A 26,737-nucleotide genomic window follows, 5' to 3' on the forward strand; every position below is an offset into this window, starting at 1 on the left:
TTATTAAGGGCCTAAAAATATTATAGGAAGGTCATGATTTACTTGCAATAACTATTATAATCTGGAGAAGTGAATCCAGCGTTTAGTGGTTACTCCTATTAGAGTTTGTGTCTCATGGAAACATGTCCAATAAACTCAGTCAAAAAATAAAATAAAATGATATCTATGAGGTAAGGATAAAATGACTGAATGAAGTGAGAAAGAGAGAGGAAAGAAACCACTGTTTATATGATCTAAACCTGAATGGGTAAGAATCATGAGCGGAGGTAGCAAGGTGGTAGGGGGGTCAGCTGACCCCACCTAAATAAAAAATTTATGTGTTTTTCTTGTATAAATTTTGATTGTGACCCCAGCATAAATTTTTAACTGATCCCACAAATAAAAAAAACGCGAAAGACAAAATAATCAAAGAATTATTTTAAGTTATTTTTGGGCTTACTTTATTTTGGACTCAGTTTTAATTTGAATCCACTTTAATATGAATCCACAAATCACTATCTAAAATGTCAACAAATCTTTTACGTTGATTGTTTTATTTTTTTGCTATTCGTTTTCATATATTTTACTTTTCATTACAAAAAGACAAGTAAAACTTGTTTACGTTCTAATTTACTTTAGTATATGTAGGTCATATTTTGTGTTTATATCAAGTTAGATATGACATGATTTAAACTCATTGAAAATTTAAGATCTATATTTGTAATTTATGTATTTAAATATGTAATTTAGTTTGTTATTCTTAATAGATAATGCATCTGTTCCCAAAATACAAATATTAAAAATGTTAGAAATTATAACGATGTTTTTAATGATGTTTGGTTTTTAGGTGGTTGTATTTATTGTTTATTCAAATAAAATCTAAATATTATAAAAAATGGTGATACAATTAAAGATTAGATGAATTGTAATGTAGGTTAATTTTTTTAGAAATATGAAAAATTTTGTTTTGACCCCACTAAAAAAAATTTCTGGCTCCGCCACTGGTAAGAATTCATGTGCTGATCGATACTCCCTCAATGAGACCACATGCTTTAATCTTAAAAGAGGTCAGTGATGGTGAATTTAGCTATGGACTGAAAAAGATTAGGTTGCTAATTCTAGGCAGAGTACATGAAAGTACCTTCGAAGGTTGGTGCTCTTTGATGTGGCTTGCAACTAGCAATGCTAAGATGATGTTCTGAAGGATATATGAGTTCCAAATGTTTTGTTTGCGGACCTAAGTCTGGGAAGTTGATAAATGGTGTTTTTGCATGTTTATAACCTTTGTTTTGAGTCGATTGTCAAGTCATAGTATGTATTTTTTAATATTCTATCAGTTTTTTCAGGTTATAGGTCGAGTTGGAACAGAAGGAATTGAATTGAGTGCAGAATAGTTGTTAAAGATGCAGAACTATGTAGATTCGTCTGAAGTTTAGCAATGGATGGAAGGCTTGCCATACTGAAATTAACTCAAATTTTGTCACAGTATAGATTATTGATTTAGCTTTCCAATTTTACTGGTTTAAGGTCGTTCCATTTGTGTTATGCGTGTGTTACTGAAGAGTAGTCTATCTGCCGGTTGAATAAAAAATGCTAATAAATGTTTATTCAAAATTGCTGTCAATGAGATCCTACTTTATTTCTTACCGCAGTTATATTCTAGCTGGTCGTAATTTTCTTGTTTGATAGGCAGACACACCGAGTTTCCAGATTTGATCACACAGCTGCTACACATTCCGATCGTTACCTCTTTATTTTGGTGGTTGCTCACATTATGTCTTCTTCAGTGATCTTCATATCCTTTTTATGGAATTTTCGATGACATTCAACTCAGTTGCCATTCTATATAATTGAATGTCTCAGGTAAAAATAGCAGTGCTGCAGAAACCATTGGAGTCAGGACAACCCATTGAAAATGAAGTTGAGATGCTTAGAAGACAGAAGTCAGCATGTGATGAAGGAAAATATTGGACTGTGAAAAAGCAATGCTCGGGTGGTGTGTGGGGTTGGATTGATAGGTAGATGCCAAAGTATTCGGCTTATGCTAATACATAGATTTGAAGATGCTCACCTCTGAATCCAACAGAGACAGAATCACAGAATCACACATTGGTTAGGTTGGAGGATATAATTTATTTCTTGTCTATTACAAAGATGGCAAAGATTCATAATTAATTTGTTTGTGCGAATTTTTATTTTTCTATATTAAAGTTACTAGAGAATTTACATTTGGCTGATAACTTCTGTTTTTAACATATTAAACCCCATTTTCCTACATAACTAATAGAGAACGCAGTCTCGTATTTATTCTTTAGTACAAGTATAAGCGTACAACTGAAAATTATTGATTAAAAATACTAAGCTAAGCCTTGAGAATTGGTAAGATACTGACGTTTATCGCAAATATATTGGTGAAAAGCTATGAAGGTACCTCAGATTTTATTGTCTCTTCTGATTATTCCAAATTATTCACACGTCTTGTCGTCTATTACGCTTTGTACATGTGTGAATGATGCAATATTTTTCTTGGTTTAGTTTAAGTCATTATTTAGCATATACTTAATTAATTTCAGTTTAAATGATTTTCGGTTTTCAATAACCGGTTAAGTGGAATTTGATTAATCTGTGACCAAAAAATCTATCAAATTATAATTAAATCTGTGGTGAAAGTATAAAAAATCTACCAAATTGATATTAATCTGTCAAAATAAAGTAAATATGTAGTCAAAGGATAATAAATCTATCAAATCCATATTAAATCTGTTAAAATAAGTAAGTTTGTGGTCAAATGAAAATCAGTTGAAATCCAAATGAATCTGTCAAAAATACATGGTCAAAAGATAATAAATCTATCAAATCAATTTTAAATCTAACATAATTCTCACTAGAAAAAGAAAGATAATCTGCATGTTTTAAAATATATCATATATTGATTACCGAAGACAAAAAATATTTAAAATTTAATATAAATCATGCAACTAAACTGACGAGTCAATGATGGTAACGATATATGTATATATATATATATACACATAGTTCAGGGTCTAAAATAACAAATCACTAAGAAAGCTAAAGAGAGAGAAAAGCAAAGAGATATAAATGGGGGTGTGTTTCAGAAACAAAATTTGGGTTGCTCTTTTTGTTGTGATTTTTTTTATCTCTTCATCAGCGAGATTAAGTTTGGCTGTTACAAAAGCTGAGATCAATACCATATGTACGGGTACACCGAATCCCTCATTTTGTTTTAAGCTCTTCAAATCGGATCCTCATATTACAAATCTAAATCTGACTGGTTTGGTCAAGGTTTTGATTAAATATGCGCATGATGAATCCTTAGACACAGAGAAAATAATACAACTTCATGCGGAAAGCATCAAAGATCCTTTTATTAAAAAACAATATAGCTTATGCTCCAACAATTTTGAATATACACTTGTGCCATTTGATTCAGCTCTCAAGTATTTAGCAGCCAAGGATCCTCATAGCTTAAATGTCAATATCGCAGCAGCGATGACTTTCGCAGAAACTTGTAAAGACGTTTTTGAAGAATTTCATATCAAACTCGATCCTCAAATATTGATGAAGATTAATGATTTTCAAGATTTATGCAGTATTCCATTGATGATTTCCACCATGTTACCAAAATAATAGCTAATATATTGTACCCGACAATCCATATTGGAATTAAGTTTAATAAAAATATAGATCGCTATGAATTTTTCTATGCAACTATATTTACTTCTTCTTTCACAATTGACCTAAATCTTGTGGTCATAGACAAAAGTCACAAAACAAATCTCTCTTTTTTGAATTTTTTCATTTGTCATATTCATCATAAAAGATCTATTTTTTTTGTCAACTGTTCATCTATGCTAGATCAAGTGGTGGTTAGACGAGTCGATTCTCTAAGAGCATCTCGGTCTGATCGGTTCTGATCAATAATGAAAAAAATATAGCCTTCGGTTCTTGCTTTTTTTTGCTAACGCGTCCACCCGACCATTCATACTCCAAAGAATGTGAGATATGCTCAAATCTGCGAAATCCTCCTGTAATCTCTAGAACACCTCGATCTCTGTCGCCAATGTTGGCTAATCCCCCGGGTTGGTCTCACATTATGAATATTTTGGATTACGGGCATGCAACAGAAGCCTCTCAGCTCTGCATACTGAGATATAAGGTTTACTTTGGGCAGTCTAATGTATGAGAGACATGAGGATAACCTCGTTACCGTTCGAGACGGATTGCTCGGATCGAGGTATTGTAAAAATTACAGGAGGATTTCGCGGATTTTAAGAATTTTTGGTTGAATTAAAACTGAATGAAATAAGTTAAATACATAAAACTATTAATAAGAAATAAATAGGAAGAAAAAGAACAAACTTATATGTATTGGTGATCTGCATATTGTCCAACACATTTTTCTTAGTTTTGCAGATCAAATATTTTACTGAACAACATTAATCAGCATGCAGATTTCTAAATATTTTATAATTTTTATTTGTTCTGCAATTAAAATGATGAATGGGAAAAAAATGCAGATGGATCTGCATAATTAGTGAACTTCATTAGTACTGCATTTTATCCACATTTCGAATTTCTAATGTTGGGGGATTACAGATTGTAGTTTTCTTTAAGTTTCGGTTTGGTTATTAATTCAATAAATTTGATTTCTGGATTTGGTTCGATTCGGTTCAATAAATTTGTGACTCAGTTGGGTTTTGGGTTCGATTTTGATTATTTTTCTTTTCTTATTTTTTTCAAATGAACGATTCTGACCTAACCGGAGACATCGCGAAGTTTCTCTTTATAATCTCCTGAATCGCTGCCTCCTCTCAACTAAACTAAAACCCTAGCTTCTTCTTCTCCCTAGCTTCTTCTTCTCCCTTAGCTTCTCTCTCAGAACTCGGCGGCGCAAAGATGACCGTAGAAGCAGTGAACCCTAAGGCGTACCCATTAGCCGATTCTCAGCTAGCGATAACTATCCTCGACCTTGTCCAGCAAGCTACGAACTACAAACAGCTCAAGAAAGGAGCTAATGAAGCTACCAAGACTTTGAACCGTGGTATCTCTGAGTTCGTGGTCATGGCTGCCGATGCTGAGCCTCTCGAGATTCTTCTTCATCTCCCTCTTCTCGCCGAAGACAAGGTATTGACTTCTTCTTATCCTTATGGATCTCAATTAAGTCTTTTGCTAGTTTCACTTGTATATCTGATTTGCATCAAGAATTGTAGAAAGTTTATGAATCTATATGTAGAATATGTTGGTTACTAGTCTCCACTTTTGAAGTTTGAAGTCATGATGTTCTGTTTCTTTTGTAACATTTGACAAATTGTATGTTGTGTAAATCTTAGTTCTGTAATAACAGGGATGTATTTTCTTGGTAGTGCCATACTTTTGTTGATTCATGAGTATTTAACCGACAAGAAATCCATATATGTTGTTTTACTTAATTTAAACATGTGTTGCATATGTTTATGTAATAGTTTTTTCTGCAATCTCTTTTAAACAAGCAACTTTTGATTCTCTAACTAACTGTTTGTTCTGTCTTTATGTCTTTGAATTGTTGTAGAATGTACCGTATGTGTTTGTGCCATCCAAACAAGCCCTTGGAAGAGCATGTGGTGTTACAAGACCCGTGATTGCTTGTTCCGTTACATCAAACGAGGCTAGCCAGTTGAAATCTCAAATTCAGCAGCTTAAGGATGCTATTGAGAAGCTTCTCATCTAAGGTTTTTGGGTGGGGATATGAATGAATGATGAGTCTCCTCCAAATGATGGAGAAGGCTTTGAAGTTTTAGCTTATGAAGAAACGATGATTCCTACTATGAGTTTTTGAAGTTTGTAATGTTTTATTTAAAAAAAAAATTCGTATTGTGTTGCTGCTGATCTAGTTTTGAACAAGAACAATAATTTATAATTCGAGTTTCTTAGATTTTGAAGTTTATTTGTTTGGTGGTTTTTGGATTTTCTTGAAACAACATGATTGGAAAGTAAACAATTTAGAAGCCAAATTAAGTATGAAAAAACTTTTTAAGTATGAAAAAACTTGCAGTAGCGTCTATTGCATACAAATTTTAACGTTCAATCATATATTTGAAGAAAAACTTCTACAGACCTTAAGCACCGCAAAACAGTTGAACAAATATGATTTGTTTTATAATAAAATCAATATGCTAAATATATTAAATCATAAACTACTGTTGATTTCTATTTGTTTGTTTAAATCTAAACGAAATTTAAACACACAAATAGAAACCAACAGTAGTTTAAATGATTTGTCTTATAAACATTTTTAACTTCCATTAAACAGAATGTTATATAGATTCCTCGTTAAATCAATTTTTATATGAAATGATATTTTAGGCTAATACATAAATACTTATAATGTTAATTAAAAATTGCTACGATTCAATAAAATTACATAAAGATTTAGTTTCTAACATAATAGCATATTAATATATTCTTATAATTATATTTAAAGTTAAACTAAATAATTATTAATTAAGATAGAAATATTAAGATTTAATTTGTTTTTTTTTTCTCAATAATTAATGTGACTATCAGCAATACAAAAGTGTATGGAAATTTATTATGTAATATATATTTGATCAATTATAAAATTTATCAAATTGTAATATTTTTTTGTGTGTAAATTTTAAATTATTTCATAACTTAGTTATATTTTTCTTCCATTTTATGACAATGCTATTAATAAGAGGCTTAGCTAATTTTAGTGTTTCCTTTTTTATCTGTCGTAAGTCCCCTTTATACACGTTTGTATCCTCTCCTTGTAACCAGAAACGTTTGTCAATCTCAATCGCCTTCGTCTTCGCCATTTCTCTCTGCAACACGAAAACAAATTCTAATCGCAATCTCGAATCCCGAAGGTAGTAGAAACTCAATCGAACACAGAAACCGTCCGATGTCATCTTCATTTCCTTAATTCGATTTTCAAATCGGGAAACCCTAATCTCCATTTTTTGGTGGGGTTACAGAAAGGGGAACATCATCATGTCGCACTGTTTGGTTCTGAAGCCGTCGTGTATGGGCTGCGGATCGCAGTCAGACCTCTACGGAAGCTCCTGCAGGCACATGACGCTATGCTTGAAGTGCGGCAAAACCATGGCTGAGAACAAAGCCAAGTGTCTCGATTGCGGAACCGTCCTCACCAGATTGATTCGGGTCAGTTTCCAAAAATATCAATTTGAGATTGAAGAAGAGGAGAAGGATATTATCAATTCTTGTTTGTTTTGGTAGGAGTATAATGTCCGTGCGGCGACACCGACGGATAAGAACTACTTCATTGGTAGGTTTGTGAGTGGTCTTCCCAATTTTAAGAAAGGCTCTTCTGAGAATAAATGGTCTCTTCGTAAAGACATACCTCAAGGTCGCCAGTTCACTGATGCTCAACGGGTAAAATGTTCTGTCTTTTTTTTTTTTTGTGTTCGATCATCATCATCATGTTGGGTACATGGAACATCATTATCATCATGCTGTTATACAAATTGCTTTGTGGTTTTTTTTTTTGGTTACATGGATCATCATTATCATCATGTTGTTATGCAAATCACTTTGAGGTATTTTTTGGTTACATGGATCATCATATTCTTATGCATATTTTATGATAAAAATATGTATTTTTTTTAATAATTAGTCTGAATATATTCAACAATATAGTAAATATTTTTTTTTATAATTTACGTTCTGTTATTTCGTAAAAGTTGTTTAAATCGTATAAACTATTTGTGCAAATTATAAATTATTTCATAACAAATCAATTTGAGGTTTTCTGGTTACATGGATAATCATTATCATTGTGTTTGGTTACATGGAGCATCATTACCATTGTCATCATGTTGTTATGCAGATCACTTTGAGGTTTTTTTGGGTACATGCTTATGGGTTTTGTGAAATGGAACTTTTTGTAGGAGAAGTTGAAGAACAAGCCTTGGATCCTGGAAGATGAAACTGGGCAGTTTCAGTACCAGGGACAACTTGAAGGATCCCAGTCTGCAACTTACTATCTCTTAGTGATGCAGAACAAGGAGTTCGTCGCCATTCCTGCCGGTTCTTGGTATTGAACTTCCCAATCTTCTTTTGTTGATATGTTTGTTGGAGTGTAGATTCTGCGTGACAGTTCTGATGGGTCAGTTTGTAAACTATTTGAGAACGTTTTTATCCTTCAACATCTGTTTTTTTTTGGGTTGTGTTAGGTATAACTTCAACAAGGTTGCACAGTACAAGCAGCTTACACTGGAAGAAGCGGAAGAGAAGATGAAGAATCGTAGGAAAACTGCGGATGGGTATAATAGGTGGATGATGAAAGGCGGAAATAATGATGACAAAGAGGCGGGTGGAAGCAGTGGAGGTGGTGGCGGCAGGGGTCGCAAGAAGTCTTCAGGCGGCGAGGAGGAAGAGGGTAATGTCTCTGACAGAGGAGAGGAAGATGAAGAGGAAGAGGCTGCACGCAAGAGTAGACTCGGGCTTAATAAAAAGGGCAATGACGACGATGATGAAGAAGGTCCAAGGGGTGGTGATCTTGACATGGATGATGATGACATTGAGAAGGGTGAGTTGTAAAATTCTCTTGGTCTTATACTGTTTATCAAACTGGAGAATCTGTCTGTAAAGTTTTATAACGGTGTTTATTTATTTCAGGGGATGACTGGGAGCATGAAGAGATTTTCACTGATGATGATGAGGCAGTCGGTAATGATCCTGACGAACGTGAAGATCTTCTGGCGCCTGAAATTCCTGCTCCTCCAGAAATAAAGCAGGTCTATCTTTTACTATAATACTTGATTTGCGAGAGAATGTGCAGTTCTTTATGGGATTGAATATAGTTATACTCTTTTATTAGGTCCCAACTCTCTGTTTATTTCTCTTGCAGGATGATGAGGATGAAGAAAATGGAGAAGAGGAAGGGGGATTGAGCAATTCTGGTAAAGAGTTGAAGAAATTGCTCGGCAAGGCTAATGGTTTGAATGAGTCTGAGGAAGAAGAGGACGATGATGATTCAGATGATGTAAGCCCTGTTCAATTTCAGACAAATTGTTTGGTTTTGATACAGGAATATCATTATGAATGTCTCGTTTCATAGGAGGAGGAGACAAACTTCAATCCAGTTACGAATTCTAAACAGAAGGAAGCGGCCAAAGAAGAACCTGTTGAGAGCACTCCTCCAAAGCCTGCACCACCTTCATCTTCTCGTGGAACGCCTTCTGCTAAACCATCAAAGGGAAAGAGAAAACTAAATGATGGCGACTCTAAAAAACCTAGCGGCAGCTCTGTTCAAAAGAAAGTGAAGACTGAAAATGTAAGACACTAAACATACTCAATCCATATGAGGTGAAGAGGATTTGTCCATTTGAACTTATTATAATCTTTGTAAGCAGGAGACGAAACCTTCAGTGAAGGAAGAGAAAAATAACTCTGTTTCCAAATCCAAGGCACCAACAAAGGCTGTGAAAGCTGAACCAACTCCAGCTACTGCCTCAGCCTCAGCTTCAGCTTCAGCTTCAGCTGCTACAGGGCCTGTGACTGAAGATGAAATCCGAGCTGTCCTCATGGAGAAGAAGCAAGTCACCACGCAGGACCTTGTCTCTAGGTTCAAGGCAAGACTTAAGACCAAAGAGGTAATATTAGCTATAGTACTCTACTTCTATTTCATTTTTAAAGACATTTTATGGCTATGATATCTGAGCTTTAACTCTGGAGAATCAAATCATTTTGTGGATCTTTGCAGGATAAGAACGCTTTTGCCGATATTCTGAGGAAGATCTCAAAGATACAGAAGAATGCAGGTTCTCAGAACTTCGTCGTTTTGAGGGGGAAATGAGGCTGCCCCTCTCTTATCTTTTGAACTAACTCTTTTGAGAGAAAAAAATGAGAGTTTATCTTCAAAAATGTTAAGCAAACATAATAATCTTTTCTCATTTCTTGATTTCTAAACATAAGAATCAAGTTAAAGACCTATTTTACCACTGGGTTCTAATATCTTTGCTTAGAGCACCTTTATCCTGGATTCTTAGCCCAACCCTTACATTAAATCCAATTAAAATAAATGAAGGAAAAGACAGAAGCCCAAGACTCGCCCCTTGCGCAAGGGCTGGAAGGCCCGCCCCTTAGTGACAGGTGTCGCGAAACGAGAGGATGGAGGAATCGGTTACGCGCCTCTCGCGATCAACTCTCTCTCTCTCTCTCTCTCTCTCTCTCTCTCTCTCTCTCTCTCTCTCGAAAGCTCTGTTCCACGAAAGGCGATTCGACGTCTCCTTCGGTGACTCTTCTCGGCGGCGTATCCTTCGGTGTCTCTCATCGGCGGCGTCGTCTCCGGTGACTCTTCTCGGCGACCTCTCTCTCTGTGGTCCTCCTCGACGCGTCGGAGCTCTCTCTGGGTGTCTCTCTTGAAATTGAAAGGTAAGCGGTTGTTGTGTTTTTGAATATGCATGTCTTTAATTATGTCTGATCTGTTGTTTTTATATGTAGTTTGTTGGTTATCTCTCTCCGTGGGACTTCTCCTCCAAGATTTCCCTGGGTGGCTCAAATCGAAGCTTTCACCTCAGATTGAAAGGTAATCCGGTTCTTCTGTTGTTTCATTACGCATGTGATTGATGATTGTAGTCTGTTGGTTCTGTTTGTTTCACCTAGAGTTAAAAATTTGATGTCTTTGATCTCTGGATATGTTCAGCTTGTTCTTCGGTTTTAATTTTAGTTTCAATTACGCATGGATCAAAGTTTCAAACAATTAAGGAGTTCACGGCATAAAAAGGTTAGTGTTAATCTTCTTCAAACTAGAATTGGTTTAGGTTGTGGTTAGAATTGAATCGACTGTCATTAATGATTTGGTTGTGTGATAAATTGAAGTGATTGGTAGCTAGAATTGATTAAGGCTTAATGTGATGAAACTGTGTAATATAAATGTCAACACGTTTTTGTTTGTTGGGTCTCATGAATGCCATCTATAAACACTCTTTCTTCCTTCTTTGCCATCTATAAACACTCTTTCTTCCTTCTCTTCTTAACATCTCTTTCATCTTTCTCTCAACTTCTTCTCCGTATGGATTCTCAACAAAGCCAGTCCTCTAGCTTTTTACATTTACTAAACTCTCAAGTGGTTCACAATGACAACCCGACTCAGTTTCTGAGTTTTTCACCAACTCCAGACCTTGGAGGATCCGCTTCATGTACACAAACTGGTGAGGAGCGTAAGCAAAGGTGCAAGTGGTCAACAGCTGAAGACTTGGTCCTCATCAGTGCGTGGTTAAACACCTCTAAGGATCCCGTAGTTGGGAATGAGCAAAGGGCAGGAACTTTTTGGAAGAGGATTGGGGCGTATTATAATGCAAGTCCCAAGGTGGTTGGTTTGCCTAAGCGAGAGCAAACCCACTGTAAGCAGAGGTGGGGAAAGATAAATGAAGGTGTCTGCAAGTTTGTGGGGTCATACGATGCTGCTACAAAACAGAGGACCAGTGGACAGAGTGAAGATGATGTTTTGAAGGCTGCACACGAAATATTCCTCAACGATCACAAGGCCAAGTTCTCATTGGAGCATGCGTGGAGGGAGCTTAGGAATGATCAGAAATGGTGTGGGACTTATGGAAGTAGTCAACAAAGCTCTGGTTCAAAGAGAAAGAGGGTGGGGGAAGACCAATCTTTTCAGTCATCAGCAACTATTCCCAGTGTCAATGGAGAGGATGAAGCAACGGCGAGGCCTATTGGTGTGAAGGCAGCCAAGGCGAAGGCTAAAAGGTCAGTGGGGGAAGAAGGCAAGAATCTGCAAGATTTTCAGCAAATGTGGGAGTTAAAGGCGAAGGACATAGCTGCAAAGGAGACGCATGACAACAAGAAACTGCTTGACAAACTCCTTGGAAAAACAGAGCCGCTTACTGATTTAGAAGTGGCGCTTAAGGAGAAACTCATTAAAGAGATCTTCTTCATGTAATCTTTTAGAAGTGGCGCTTAAGACTCATGTGTAATATAAGTAAATCTTAGTAGTTTGCTTGTTTGTTTGCAGTTTGCTTGTTTGCTTGTACTTTGCTTGTTTGTTTGCAGTTTGCTTGTTTGCTTGTAGTTTGCTTGTTTGCTTAAGTTGTTTGTAATATAAGTAAATCTGTGTTCTACTGTCAACGATGCTCATGTAATACATGTGTTCTAATACGTTATGTGATGCTTTTCAGGGGATCAAGTGACACACAGCTACAAATGGAACCAAGAAAGCGGATTGTTTGTGGCCTCTCAGCAAGAGGAATCATACCGCCACTCTCAGAAGAAGATAGAGATGATGATGTTGCGCCTCTCCCACAAGAAGATCCAGTCGAAGTGGTGGATATATCAGATGAAGAAGAAGAAGATATTGTGGAGTTATCACGCGAAGAATACAGGAGTAATATGGGATACTTCATAAGGGTGGAGGAATCAGAAGATGACATTGAACCTGGGGTTAGGAGGATGCTTGAAAGAATGCAGGAGGAAGAGATGAAGCTGAGAGAGGAGAAGTTCAAGGTGTTGAAGTCGGGAATCAAGCAAGAGAAAGGACAATCCTCTAAGGGTGATGGTAACAAGAGGAAGGGAAGAAAGTGAGTGTCTCGTGACAGATCAGTCTGTTGAGTGTGTCTTGTAGTGTCGGACAAGGTCAGTCTGTTGGTGTGTCTTGTAGTGTCAACGCTTTGTGTCACGGATCATGTACTCTTGTGTGTTTGTACTCTTGCATATTTGTACTCTTGCATCATGTGACTTCTCTTGCATCATGTTGTGACTTCTATAATTGTACTTTTGTTTTATGTGTTTTGTTATCTTGCATCATGTGACTTGCCATCTCTATATATCTCTCTACGTAAACCAAACAAACTCATTATCTCATCTTTAATCACAAAACAACGAGAGTTACGAAAGCAACAACTCTCTATATCACTCTCATCAACTCATCTTTCTCTCTCGATAGCATTCATCTCACTATACCACTCTCTAACCCAACTCTTTGAAATCTCTTCTATCTCCAAACCAAACCACCATCGTTTAAACTCTTATTTTCTCTATTTTCTCAAACTCAATTTTATTTATACTAAATTCTTCTTCTTTCTATTTTCTCTCTTTAATCACTATTTTATAAACCTCTTTAATCACTAAAAATGGCTTCTTCTTCTGAAAACAATTTAGATGAAGCTTTTGATGATGCTTTTGATGATGCATTTGATGAAGCCTTTGATCAACATTTTGATCAAACCTTTCAAGAGTTTACCATTCAAAGTGATCAAGAAGAAGGAAGAAAAAAAAGAAAAAAACGAGCTTATATCGAAAGACACCGTGAAGAAGGGCATTTTCGTTTATGGAATGATTATTTCAGTGATACTCCAACGTATCCTGAAAATTTCTTTCGACGACGTTTTAGAATGAACAAGCGACTGTTCATGCACATTGTTGATCGACTCTCCAACGAAGTGCAATACTTCCGAGAAAAGAAAGATGGTCTTGGAAGGAATAGTCTCTCTCCTATTCAAAAGTGTACCGCAGCCATTCGTGTCTTAGCGTATGGTTCTGCAGCTGATATGGTCGACGAATACCTCCGGCTGGGTGAAACAACAGCTCGGTTATGCGTGGAACAGTTTGTGGAAGGTATAATATATTTGTTTGGGGATGAGTACTTAAGAAGTCCAACACCAGCTGATCTTCAACGTCTACTTGATGTGGGAGAGCGTCGTGGATTTCCCGGGATGATAGGAAGCATCGATTGTATGCACTGGGAGTGGAAGAATTGTCCCACCGCTTGGAAAGGGCAATATTCTCGTGGTTCGGGTAAACCAACAATCGTTTTAGAGGCGGTCGCTTCATACGATCTCTGGATATGGCATGCATTTTTTGGACCTCCAGGTACATTAAATGATATCAATGTTCTTGACCGTTCTCCCGTTTTTGATGACATAATAAACGGTAAAGCCCCGAATGTCACTTACTATGTCAATGGAAGAGAGTTCCATATGGCTTACTATCTCACCGATGGTATATATCCGAAATGGGCAACTTTTATCCAATCTATTTCTATGCCACAAGGGCCGAAGGCAGTTTTATTTGCTCAACGGCAAGAAGCCATCCGAAAAGATGTCGAGCGTGCTTTTGGAGTCTTGCAAGCACGTTTTGCGATTATTAAAAATCCGGCGCTGTTTTGGGATAAAGTCAAAATAGGGAAGATTATGAGAGCATGTATCATACTCCATAATATGATAGTTGAAGATGAACGAGACGGATACAGTCTCGTTGATGTTTCTGAGTTCGACCACGGGAATTCACATGTTGATTTCACGTATTCTACAGATATCCCTTCAAACATCACAAATATGATGGACGCTCGTTCAAGAATTCGAAATAGGCAAATGCATCAACAACTAAAAGATGATTTGGTTGAACATATATGGCGTAGATTTGGACACGGTGACGACAACAACTGATCTCGGATGCTTTTTTCGAATAATTATCGTTATTTTAATAATCTTTGTTTTCATGTTTTTATTTACAAATCCATGTTTAAAATGTAATGTTTAAAATGTAATATTTTAAATGTGTTATTTAATAAAAAAATTTAAAATACAAAAATATTAATTTATTTTTTAAGAACCCAAAATAAGAGTCTTGCAATGGATACATAAAAGTGTCAAAGTTCTTATCTTAATCTCTTAAACACCTTTACTCCTTAAATATTACTAAAAAACAATTAAGAGTCCTCTTATGGAGTTTTAGGATAAAGGTGCTCTTAGCATCTAGTAAGTGATTTGTGAAATACGAGTTAAAACCCATCACCTTTGCGGGTTACAATCAATTACAACATGGAACCAGAACTAACATATGCGTCCAACAAGAAGGGTAACAACATAAACCATTGCACAATGCGTTTGGATGAATTGTCAGTCTTGTGTGTGAATTTTAGAACTCGTACATCCGGGGGAATGCAGATTAGGCAAACGATAACATGATGGACCTCGAAACTGATGCCAAACCGTAAGGATGCATAGAGACTCTGGCGAATAAATCGCCATAGAGGAGTGAAAAGTGGGCATAGTAGTTTGGTAATGCCAATATGGTGAGTAAAGAATGTCTATTTAGAGAGGTATTTGAGTTTCCCACACCATAGGATTGTCATCATTGTTGTTGCCAGATTGAAATACAAAAGACAAGGATAATTAAAAAGGAAACAATTTTTAGTTTTGCTTCTTTATAACTCCTTACTTACAATCTTTGAGGTTTCATGAATCAACGTAACACCCACCATGACTTGAAAGAAACCTTCACACTAGATATTGCTCAAATGTTTTCACAAGGACAATACTTACACGTCTTGTATGTGGCATCGCATGGTACATTATGCTGCAGATAAGCATTCGAAGATGTATTGATGACTAGTTTGAAACGTCTCTGGGCCCCGTACTCATCCAATATGCATCGCTAACTCAGATTTTTCAGTGTCTCCGCACTCTATACGTTGCTAGCTCAAATTTTTCTGGGTCTCCGTACTCATATACGTCGCTAGTTCAGATTACAGTTTTATACGTTTTTAATATTATTGGTTCGGTTTTATCTTGTTTTTTTTAATATGAATGAATAAACAAAAAAATTATCTCCACTCTCTACCTTAATTAAAATATATCATCTTAAGGCTAAATGGCTTTATTTATAACATTAAAACACAACATGAGTTTTAGAAACATAATTCAAATAGAAAACAACATCAAATGAAGCAGCGAATAGGAATGTATTTATACAAAAGAAAACATGAATTGCTTGAAATTAAGTCTCATGTGAAAGATATCCCACCAAAACACAATAGTATCGCCTGTCCTGAAATGTTTTCCTTGGAGTACCATATTCCATCCATGAAATTTGAAATCTTTATCTCCATCTTTTTTTATGATATGAGTAGTTGTAATCTTAGTATCATAATCAAAAACATCCATAAGAATTGGCTCGTTGTGTTGTATCAATCCTGTGACATCCTTGCTGGGAAGATAAATAAATATGTTTGCTTCTAGTAACTCTTTCGACATCGTTATCGTATTACTTAAACCTATCTCTGATTCTGTCAACGTTATGAAGATGTTCCTTTCGCTCTTTGGGTCGAACGGTGCATCTGGATATAGATCAGTACCTGCCATGAGTTAGCACACAAAGATATATGACTATTGGACTAAATGATATACAATATTTGTGTTGTAAATATTAGTGTGTTATTAAGGATATATATATAATAACAATAAGTTGTGTGCATGTTGATTGTAATGAAGACTTTGTATTTATTAGAAATATATGATTTTGTTTCCATTGATATCTTCAGATTCTTGCACTAGTAAATGGATCTCTTATATTTTAGGCATGATAAGATTAATAGTTGGATATTTAATAATATTATAACCTCGGAATCTTTTACTATTTTTATACTAATATATGTTAAAGTTCTGACATATACTGATTAATATATAATAAAAATGTAGAAAAATATCTTAAGAATATCAAAGCTATCTACACATATTATCACTAAAACTGTCAACTTTCTCCAGCTTTCTTCCACGTTGGCTTCTATATGTTGAACATGTACCCTTTATAACAGTTAGTCATTCATTTTCTAGTGAATATTTCAATAATTAATAAATAAAATTTTAAAAAAATTCTCATAATTTATAAACATTATGAATGGTAAATAATCTACCAAAGAATCTCTTATTTATTTGATTAAGACTATTTAGCAACACAAAACAAAACCGAAGTTTAATTTTTGTAATTCAATTTTCGGGGGTTTGAAGTCTCCTATCTAAGACAGTCAACTTAATTCTGAGTACCGTCTTGGATTTGATTCCCTTTAATATTTTAATTTATTAATGATACCTCTATAATTAACCATTGTTAAAATTAACATGAGTGTAAAACGTAGGAAACTAACTTCTCAAATAATGTTATTGAAATTGCCCGTTAAGATTTTGGATCCTGGAAAATAAACTTGGCAATTGACTTATAAGTTATAACTTAATACACCCACCCATTCATATTTCCATTGTTATATAATCATTCACTCATTTTAGATAATTGCTCTGATATTTTAAATTAAGTAAACTTTCAACCTAAATTTAATGTGGTGATAACTAGATTGCCCAATCTTTGCTTAGATATTTTAAGAATATTAAGTTGATTTCACTAGTTATTTATCTGCTAACCCCGCAAATTCAATTACAAAAACTGAATTTGAATTTTGTTTTCTGTTACTAAATAATACTAATAAAATAAATATGAAATATTTTGGTTGATTATTCACCATTAATCATGTTTTTAAATTATGTCTCTTTTTATAAAGGACACATGTTCAATATATAGCATGCAAAGTGGAAGAAGGCTGGAGAAATTTTTACAATTTTAATGTTCAATAATTTTTTATAATATATTAATCTAGTATATCTAATAAAATCAATTTAATTTTAACACATGTCAGATTTAAGATAGTAAAATATTCACATATATGATAAAAAAATCATGAAATATCAAAAACAAAAAAGTCTTATCATGCCTAAAATATAACAAGTCCACTTACTAGCGAATGAATCTAAGGATATCAATGCAAAATTAAAATCAAATCGTTTTAATAGTTATAAAGTATTCATTTACCAAAATAGGGTCTAAAATAATCTATATCGTAACTGTGGACGTATCTTGTTACTTTATGTTAGATAATTCCCATAGATAGAGCTAACAAATCTTAAATTAATACATGTTTAAGTAAATAACTAATAGATAAAACTAGCATAATCTTGCTATAACTTATTGAAATGCCAAAAAGTTATAGCAAATCTCCAAATGCTCTATGGTCAATGCTCTCATATGAAACTTTTAAAAGAGCATTTACATTTATAATTTATAAAATTAAAAATATATATAATTAATTTATTGATTTTATTTAATAATATCATAAAATTATTTTTATATCAAGAAAATAAAATATGGATTTTCTAAAATTAATTTACAATAAAAAAATTTGTTAAAAAATAGTATTTCATATTTAAAATATAATATAATTTATATAATATAATTTATTTTAAATGTGAAATAGTATTTTTAAACATAGATATTTTAATTATAAAATTTATTTTAAAATAACAATTTTCGATTTAAACATAATTTTAAAATTATTAAATAAAATAAATTAATTATATATCTTTTAATTTTATATGTTAATATATTTATATATATATATATATTTAAAATTATTAAATAAAATAAATTAATTATACATCTTTTAATTTATATGTTAATATTTATATATATTAGAAATATATTCATTAAAAATAGATATATTATATATTATATACTAATTTTTATAATAATTTTAAATAGCATATTCATACTGTTGTACCAATCATTCTATTAAACAGTTTAGTAAAAGCATACAGCTCCTGCAGCATACTGTTTTTATAGCATACTGCTAATGCTAATACTTTACCAATCAAGGCCTAAGAACATATTAAGTTAGTTTCAGGTGAATGAATTCTCAAAGAATGTGTGTTTGTCTTTTTAGCAACTTTTGTTTTCTAGAGAGAGCTCAAGTTTGTAATAAGTGTCATTGCCCATTAAGATTTTGTACAGTGGAAAATAAACTTCTCAAGGCAATTGAGTTATGCTAATACACTCATTCAACTTTCCATTGTTATATAATCATTCAGTCGTTTCGGACAATTGCTCTGATATATTATATTAAATAAACTTTCATCCTAAAAACAATTTGGTGATAACTTGATTGAAAAATTTCTTTTAGATATTTAAAGAATATTATGTGGATTGCACTAGTTATTTGAATGCTGACCCCACAAATTGAATTATAAAATCTGAATCTGGATTTTGTTTTCTGATACTAAGTAATATGAATAAAATAAATATGAGATACTTTGGTAGATGATCTACTATTAATAATGTTTTTAAATTATGTGTCTTTTTTATAAAAGATACAAGTTTAATATATAAAATGCATAGTGGAAGAAGGCTGGAGAAATTTAACAAATTTAATGATAGTATATGTAGATATATTAATAGTTTTGATATTCATTAGATAATTTCTACATTATTATTATATATTAATCTAGTATATGTAGTAAAATTAATTAACTTTTAACACTTTTCAGATTTAAGATAGTAAAATATTTACATATATGTTAAAAATTATGAAATATTAAACAAATTAGTCTTATCATGTCTAAAATATAACAAGTCCACTTACTAGCACACAATCTAAGGATATCAATGCAAAAATCAAAATCATATATTTCTAAAAGTTATAAAGTCTTCATTACAATTTCCTAGACAACACAACTTATTGCTATTATATATATATATATATATATATATCCTAAACTCAAGAACATATTAGTATTACTTACAACACAACTCTTGTATATCATTTATTCCAATATCCATATATATCTTTGTGTGCTACCTCATGGGAAGAAAAAATGATGTGTCGTATAGTCAAGCCGAGGGATGGCACATCACGATAACGTTGACCGAATCAGACACATGTTCCAGCGATACAATAACGATACCAAAAGAACAGGTAGAAGCGAAGTTATTCCCTTGGTGGTCTGTCAAACGTTCCGAAGGATTGTTAGAACCCAACTCGTTTGAGATGGTGCATCTCTATGAGTATGAATCTCAAGTAACAACAGCTGTGGCCATGAAAAGAGACGAAAATGGAAACTTCAAACTACATGGGTGGTCGTGCGTTCAAGGGAAGAGAAAGTTCAGGACAGGAGATGTTGTTGTGTTTTGGTGGGATAAAAATTTTGGTAGACTTAATTTTGAACTGCTCATGCTTGCTAATGAATCTTTTTTAACCTGATTGCTGTATTATGATTATAAAGTGTATTCTGATTTTCTGATGAGTGAATAAGTTGTTATAGTATCATTTAAACGCCGTTTCTAGAGATCCCGCATGTTGTTACTTAGATGAGAGATCTATTTGGCATTAATAGAAGAACCTGATTTGGCATTTAAATTTATAAAGTCTCAAGAGAAACACTAGTACAATATTTGTAAATACCTATGAATAGCCATTATATTTTGTGGCTATACAGAGGGTTTTCCACTAACAGTGCCTCTGCAAGAAATTCTTTGTTAAAATTTTTCCTTAGTCACAGAATTTTTTGTATAGATACAAACTTTTGTTGGCTATAGAGAAATTTTCTAACAGTGAATTGTGTAAAACTATTTCCATTATGTAAACAAACAATACTAGTGAAACAGAAGTAATTCGTTTACAAACATAGAGCCTGAAATAGTCCATATCAGAACTGCGGACGTATCTTGTTACTTTATGTCAGATAATTTCCATATCAGAACTAGTTATTTGGCTTCTAATCCTGAAAATTTAATTTAAAAAAAAAACTGAATCTGGATTTTGTTTTCTATTACTAACTAATATTAATAAAATTAATCTGAGATATTTTGGTAGATTATTTACCATTAATATTTTTGTGAAATTATGTGTCTTTTCAAAAAGACACATGTTTAATATATAGAATGCAAAGTGGAAGAAGTCCGGAGAAATTTGACAATTTTAATGATAAAGTATATGTAGATATATAAAAAGTTTTGATATTCTTTGCATTTCCCTTTGACCAATGTGTGTATGAAGAAAAAACGGTAAATAAAAATATAGCCATTAATAATATGAAAGTTTAAAACCAAAACACCAGATCCAAATATTAGAATCCAAAATACTAGACCACCAACTTAGAACCATTCAAAACATAAAGAAGAAAAAAAACATAAGTAATCTTGTTAACGAACATAAGTAATCTTGTTGCTGAGGAATCAAAGCAATAATGCAATTTATGCAAAAAACCAGTAAGAACATATCAAAAAAAAAAGCCAGTAAGAACATATCAAGTTAGTTTTGGATGAATGAATTCTCTAATCATGTATGTTTTCCTTTTTAGCAACTTTTGTTGTCTAGAGAGAGAGAGAGAGAGAGTTTGTATATAATAAGCGGCATTGTTTGTTAAGATTTTAGACAGTGGAAATAAACTTCTTAAGGCAATTGACTTATAGCTAAAACACTGGGATGCAAAACTGGGACATTTGGCCTGGGTGGCCTGGCGGGTTTAAACTGGGTGGCCTGGCGGGCTTAAATGCTTGTCCATGCATATGAAGGAGTATATGTAAAACTTTCTCGCAAAGGCGAATCATGTTTATAATATACTTACCACACAAAACATGAGATATCAGAGATTCAGAAAATTGTACTAATATCCATAATTGTTTTGTCAACAACGAAAGATTAAATTCATGGATCATACGAAAATCAGTGCAGCTCCTCATTTTTTAGTAAGCATAGTTTTTTTTCACTAACCCAATATGAATGTCCTTTTTTAGAGAATTTGAGTTCCACCAAATTTATGCAATGATATTTTTATTTTGGTTACATTCTATAAATTCTCAAATAAAATATCTAGTATTTGCGAGAAAATAAATAAATAGATGTTTTAACGCGGAAGCAAATGTCGAGCCGAGCTAGTCGGTGCGGTAGAGATCCAAAGGTCTTTCCACACATTAACCTCATATCCAGAGTAAACTTTTTGTCTAATTTCCAGCAACACTAGTTTTCATGTCGCTGACATACTTGTCCACACAATGTTTGCAGCTTATTTGCAAAGGTTTATGTAGTATTTTTCTTTCAAGAAACTCGAACCACCAATGAATCAATGATATTGGATATTTTTATTTTGGTTATGCAGTGCAAATTCCCCAAAAAAAATATCTAGTATTTGAGAGAAAAGTAAAAAAAGTAAATAAATGTATGTTTTGACCCCGAAAAAAAAACAATTGAATTAATTAACTTTTGAAAGAAGAGAAATTCTCTAAGGAGGTAGATGTGAAAGGGGGAGGATTTCGCGAACAGTGTGAGAGAATGCATTTGACAAAGCGTCTGCAGAAATCGGACCTATAAACCGTAAGATATTTCTTTTATATTATAAATCTTTTACATCGAGAAAAAATTGTAGTTCAGATCTGCCTGTGCTCGTTGTTGTTGTTCGCGCATAATCCTTCAGATGTTAATTGCAACATTGATTACGTTTCGCCTCAATTTTTCTTCAAATTTAGCATTAAAAGGTGGAGACTTGATGTTTGTGGAACATTCAGTGTATATGAACATTCAATTTATATGCATTTCCTGTTAAAGTTTTAGAGTTTTGATGTTTATGGGTAATTTATCTTTGAAGTTTATAGCTTTCTTTGTTAGTTTAAAGGCTGAGTACTTTATTTATATATATAGTGGTAATGGGGAGAGAACCAGTGGACAAACACATGGATAAGAACCCAAGCAGTAGTATCACTGTCACAGGAAGTTCAACTGGATCAGCAGAATGCACTACTGACCATAAGAAAAAGCTAAACACACCTTCACCTAAAACCCTTGGTATGAATTACACTGTTCCAAAGCCATTCTCTCTGTCGCCTGCTTCCAGAAGAACACCTGTTGAATATAATAATCCACCGGGAAATGCTGTTAACCGCAACTCTTCTTCAAGATCTAGAGCTTCACAGGTAATATAGTATTTGCTATATCTTTTATGGTGATTGTAAAATGATTAATGTTGTTTTCGTTTCACAGACAAATATGCCTCTAACAGCTAGGAAGACAATAAGAGATCAGAAGAAGCACCATGATGATGAAGAAGATAGTTTCTCAGTTGCTTCCTCGTATCCTTTTTTATTGTATTTGTTTTTAATATCTTAACTCTTTTTTTTTTTGCCTGGTCCTTAGCCAATATATGTATAGAACAGCTACATCTGTAAGAAGTAAGGTAACGATTGGAGTTGCTCCAACATTTAGGAGCACATCGCGGGTAGAGAGACGTAAAGAGGTATTTGGTAACAACTAAGCTATGTTCATTTCCTCTTCCGTGTTGATCTGCTAGTTATCAACATGTTATGACTTCAGTTTTACAAGAAACTAGAGGACAAGCAGAAAGCACTTGAGGAAGAGAAGAGAGAAAACGAGAAAAGGCTCAAGGTAACAACAATATTTTAGATTGAATTAATTAATAATGTTTTTATCTTCTATTCTTGAGCATTCTGAAATGCATTTTCAATGTATTATTGTTATTTTAGGAAGAGCAAGAAGTAGTCACTAAGCAACTCCGGAAGAACATGGTTTACAAAGCTAATCCTGTACCAAATTTCTACTACGAAGCTCCTCCACCGAAACTTCCATTGAAAAAGGTACTGAAACAGAACCATTTTTCACTTGGTCGTTGCTTCCTAACATTATGTGGTTGTTTGATCACAGTTTCCTCTGACTCGGCCCAAGTCACCAAACCTTAACCGTAGAAAGAGCTGCAGCGAGACAGTTAACTCATCACATCAGGAGGTGAAAGGGAAGCATTTTGCTCGACGTAGACACAGTGTAGACGGTTGCAAGAAAGAATCCAAAGCGAGTAATAATATCCCAAGGACTCCAAATGTGAAAAAGTTCACAAAGGAAACTCCAACAAAGTCTGAAGAAGTTTATGGAAGAAGCAAGAGTGGCCATGAGGGAGAGGTAGGTGAGAAATGCATTGATGTTGTGAGTGAAGCTTAGTTATAGTTTCTTTTGACTAACTTGGTGATTGAGGGTCAAGAAAAAAAAAGGGGGTATGAAGCAAGTGTACGGGGGAAGAAGAACAGGATTTAGAGTGAAGAACAATCTCAAAGTTTCACCTTTCTTTTCACTTAATGTTCTGCAGATCAATTGTTCTAGATTTGATTTCTTAAGCAGCTACTCTCACTTTCATTTAGGGTCAATTGTTGTATTACAATTAAATTATGATATTATGTCATTGAGCCTTATGCGGCTTCTAAATCTAGAGTCTCAGACCAAAGATTCATGGAGATCTTTGACATCTACAGTTTTTTTATAATATACAGTATGTATTTTGGAAAGTAATAAATAAATGTAATATTCTTTTGAACATAATAAATATAATACTTCCTCAATTTCAAAATACTTGATGTTTTGGGTGTATATACAGCACAACCTAATCTCTTTCTTAAAAAGTAACAATAAAAATATAAACCAAAATTAATTCAGCCAATCCTTAAATATAAATATAAAACATCATTGGTCACACACTTTCAATAAAACTAAGATTAATATAAAAATTCAAAACATCATCTATTTTGAAACAGAGGGAGAAACTGAATAGCTTTTTAAACCCTGATATACATAAATAAATACTCCCTCTGTTATTGAAAGTAGGATTTTCTAGATTTATTTTTTGTTGTAAAATGATAGATTTTTTAAAAAATTTAAAGTATTTTTAGTAGTTAATGTTGAAAAGTTGTATACTTTTAAGAAACATTAATTAAAAATATTTGAATACTGTTGGTTTATATTTATTAGAAAATGTATAATAAAATAAATAATTAATTAAACTGTAAAAAATTAATTGTTTCTTTAATACGCCTGAATATAATATTATCCAATCGTAATAGGGAAGAAACTGAATAAGCCTTTTAAACCCTGCTATACACAAATTCCAAACACAGTCTCTATCTCCCTCTCTTTCTCTCTCGCTACTGGATCTTTCATTCAAGTGACTAGACTAACTGGCTCAAAATGAGTGAACTCGGTCTTGGAACCCATCATGCCCCGCCTGCATCACCAGAGACCACGACATTTCTCGATTTGCTCCGACAGATGGACGTCCACGATCACACCAGGAGAAAGAAACGGACTCTTAAGGAACGGCTAGGATTTAAAAGAATCGGCTGCTGTGGGCCCGCTTGGGGACTCCGGTTAACTAATAACACTCGCGCTAGAGAAAGAGACGAACCGTTCGGAACCGGACTCGTTTCCGAGTTGGATCATGTAACGGGTCGAATGAATCTTGCAACTGCGTTAGCTGCGGAAAGGCATTACCAAAGAGAACCAACGGCAGCATCATCTGGGAGTTCGACGCCGTTACCTGTGTCGTTAATGAGGTTGCTCGAGGAAACGGCGGAGAGAGTCGTCGTCGAAGGGACGGAAACGGAGAGAGTAACGGCGTCGTCGACGGTTAAAGGTAGTGATTCAGTGTGCTGCGTGTGCATGGGAAGGAAGAAAGGCGCGGCGTTTATCCCATGTGGACACACTTTTTGCAGAGTGTGCTCTCGAGAGGTGTGGCTGAATCGAGGATCGTGTCCCCTCTGTAACCGTCCGATCATCGAGATCCTCGACATTTATTGACGATTTAATCGTGCACGTGACTTCAGTGGTGGTGGTGCGTCTAGAGATTCACGAGAGTGTTAATTACGTTTTCTATGTTTCCGTTATTGGAAATTGGAATAAATATTATTGAAGTTCAAAAGTAAAACTATACTAGGATAAGACCCGCGCCTTGCGCGAGATTAAGTTATTATTTTTATTATATTTTGGAGAATGAAACAATAGTTTGGCTTCATTTGGATTACGGGTATTCAATCCGGATATCGGGTTGGTTTCGGTTCGGTTCGGTTTTTTTTGGTATTTGGTTAGTAAAATATAACTACTATTCTAAATCCATATGTACTTTGGCTTTAGTCTTTCACATACTTTCGAAAGATTTCAACTGGACGACTAAATTGATCAGCCAATCTTGTTGCTTTAAATCATTAGTGTTTATATATATATATATATATATATATATATATATATATATATATATATTTATATATATTATTTAGTTTGAATATTTATTAAATAAAAATTCATATGCGTTATATATTATGATCATTTGTAACTTATTATAACAAAAAAATAATCTATTGATCACAAAATTTTCAGAGTGGGAATATTCAAATTTCTAATAATATATAGACGTTTTGAAAAATTCAAATATAACATATAAGAAAAAATATAAATGTTTTTATTATATATTTAATGTGATTTTTTAATATCTTTCAATAATATAAAATTAAAAAAAAAAGAACTAAGATACCAAAATTGTTATCAAATATTTATTATTCATAATAATTAATTTTCATATATATGTTAATCATATTAGGTAATTTCGTAGCTTCTAATTAAGGAAAGTGCAAAAACAATTTTGGTAGATTATTTATCAACTCGATAGTTAGTTTAATAAAAAATATAATGTAAGTCAAGATGGACCAACCTATTTTTCTAAGAATAGTATATTTTATATAGTCATTATTAAATGAGAATTTATAATCATACAGTTCTATGATCATTCATATCATTTTATAACTGAATATTTAAATCATCGATAACAAAATTTTCAATGTGAAATCTTTAATAAGTTTATAATTTATAAATGTTTTTGAAAATTCATTGAAAGTTTTAATATTAAAATATTTATGTAATCTTATAGTATATAGTATAATCTATATATATATATATAAATATATATGTTTTATTATTAAAAGATATTTTTTACTCATATGGTTTTAAAATAATGTGTATCTTCTTATAATATTAAATAAAAGTTCATATTAATACAATTTTATGATCATTTGTAACTTATTATGACAAAAAAAAAAAATCTATTGATCACAAAATTTTCAGAGTGGGGATCTTCAAATTTCTAATAATTTATAGACGTTTTGAAAAATTCAAAATATAACATATAAGAAAAATTTAAATTTTTTTTATTATATATTTAATGTGATTTTTAAATATATTTTAATAATATAAAATTAAAAAAAGAACTAAGATACAAAAATTGTTATCAAATATTTATTATTCATTATAATTAATTTTCACATATACGTTAATCAT

The 26,737-nt window shown here is 33.2% G+C and overlaps 5 protein-coding genes across 6 annotated transcripts; all 5 read left to right on the top strand.

The window, feature by feature from the left end:
* The first annotated feature begins 4,712 nt into the window (after nucleotides 1-4,712).
* Nucleotides 4,713-5,914, top strand: LOC106438771 (NHP2-like protein 1). Its single transcript, XM_013880043.3, has 2 exons — nucleotides 4,713-5,124; nucleotides 5,549-5,914. Exons 1-2 carry the CDS (start codon nucleotides 4,897-4,899, stop codon nucleotides 5,705-5,707), a joined length of 387 nt encoding a protein of 128 aa, XP_013735497.1. The 5' UTR covers nucleotides 4,713-4,896; the 3' UTR covers nucleotides 5,708-5,914.
* Nucleotides 5,915-6,666: 752 nt separating this feature from the next.
* LOC106438770 (transcription initiation factor IIF subunit alpha-like) lies at nucleotides 6,667-9,962 on the top strand. 2 transcript variants are annotated; one of them, XM_048776062.1, is made up of 10 exons: nucleotides 6,667-6,866; nucleotides 6,975-7,161; nucleotides 7,237-7,392; nucleotides 7,908-8,053; nucleotides 8,193-8,548; nucleotides 8,638-8,756; nucleotides 8,870-9,004; nucleotides 9,080-9,295; nucleotides 9,375-9,614; nucleotides 9,725-9,962. In XM_048776062.1, exons 1-10 carry the CDS (start codon nucleotides 6,676-6,678, stop codon nucleotides 9,815-9,817), a joined length of 1,839 nt encoding a protein of 612 aa, XP_048632019.1. In that variant the 5' UTR covers nucleotides 6,667-6,675; the 3' UTR covers nucleotides 9,818-9,962. The 2 variants fall into 2 exon arrangements, with proteins under 2 accessions (XP_048632019.1, XP_048632020.1); XM_048776063.1 differs by lacking the exon at nucleotides 6,667-6,866 and adding an exon at nucleotides 6,878-6,896.
* Nucleotides 9,963-13,076: 3,114 nt separating this feature from the next.
* LOC125606921 (putative nuclease HARBI1) lies at nucleotides 13,077-14,539 on the top strand. Its single transcript, XM_048776064.1, has one exon. It carries the CDS (start codon nucleotides 13,107-13,109, stop codon nucleotides 14,418-14,420), a length of 1,314 nt encoding a protein of 437 aa, XP_048632021.1. The 5' UTR covers nucleotides 13,077-13,106; the 3' UTR covers nucleotides 14,421-14,539.
* Nucleotides 14,540-21,702: 7,163 nt separating this feature from the next.
* Nucleotides 21,703-23,602, top strand: LOC106438769 (protein WVD2-like 2). The gene is made up of 7 exons (XM_013880042.3): nucleotides 21,703-21,949; nucleotides 22,274-22,545; nucleotides 22,613-22,701; nucleotides 22,781-22,865; nucleotides 22,943-23,014; nucleotides 23,113-23,223; nucleotides 23,291-23,602. Exons 2-7 carry the CDS (start codon nucleotides 22,279-22,281, stop codon nucleotides 23,579-23,581), a joined length of 915 nt encoding a protein of 304 aa, XP_013735496.2. The 5' UTR covers nucleotides 21,703-21,949; nucleotides 22,274-22,278; the 3' UTR covers nucleotides 23,582-23,602.
* Nucleotides 23,603-23,976: 374 nt separating this feature from the next.
* Nucleotides 23,977-25,421, top strand: LOC106443816 (death-associated inhibitor of apoptosis 1-like). The gene has a single exon (XM_013885373.3). The coding sequence runs from the start codon at nucleotides 24,599-24,601 to the stop codon at nucleotides 25,205-25,207; it is 609 nt and encodes a 202-aa protein (XP_013740827.2). The 5' UTR covers nucleotides 23,977-24,598; the 3' UTR covers nucleotides 25,208-25,421.
* Nucleotides 25,422-26,737: the final 1,316 nt, after the last annotated feature.

Source organism: Brassica napus, chromosome A3, assembly GCF_020379485.1.
Source record: "Brassica napus cultivar Da-Ae chromosome A3, Da-Ae, whole genome shotgun sequence".
Classification (NCBI taxonomy): domain Eukaryota; kingdom Viridiplantae; phylum Streptophyta; class Magnoliopsida; order Brassicales; family Brassicaceae; genus Brassica; species Brassica napus.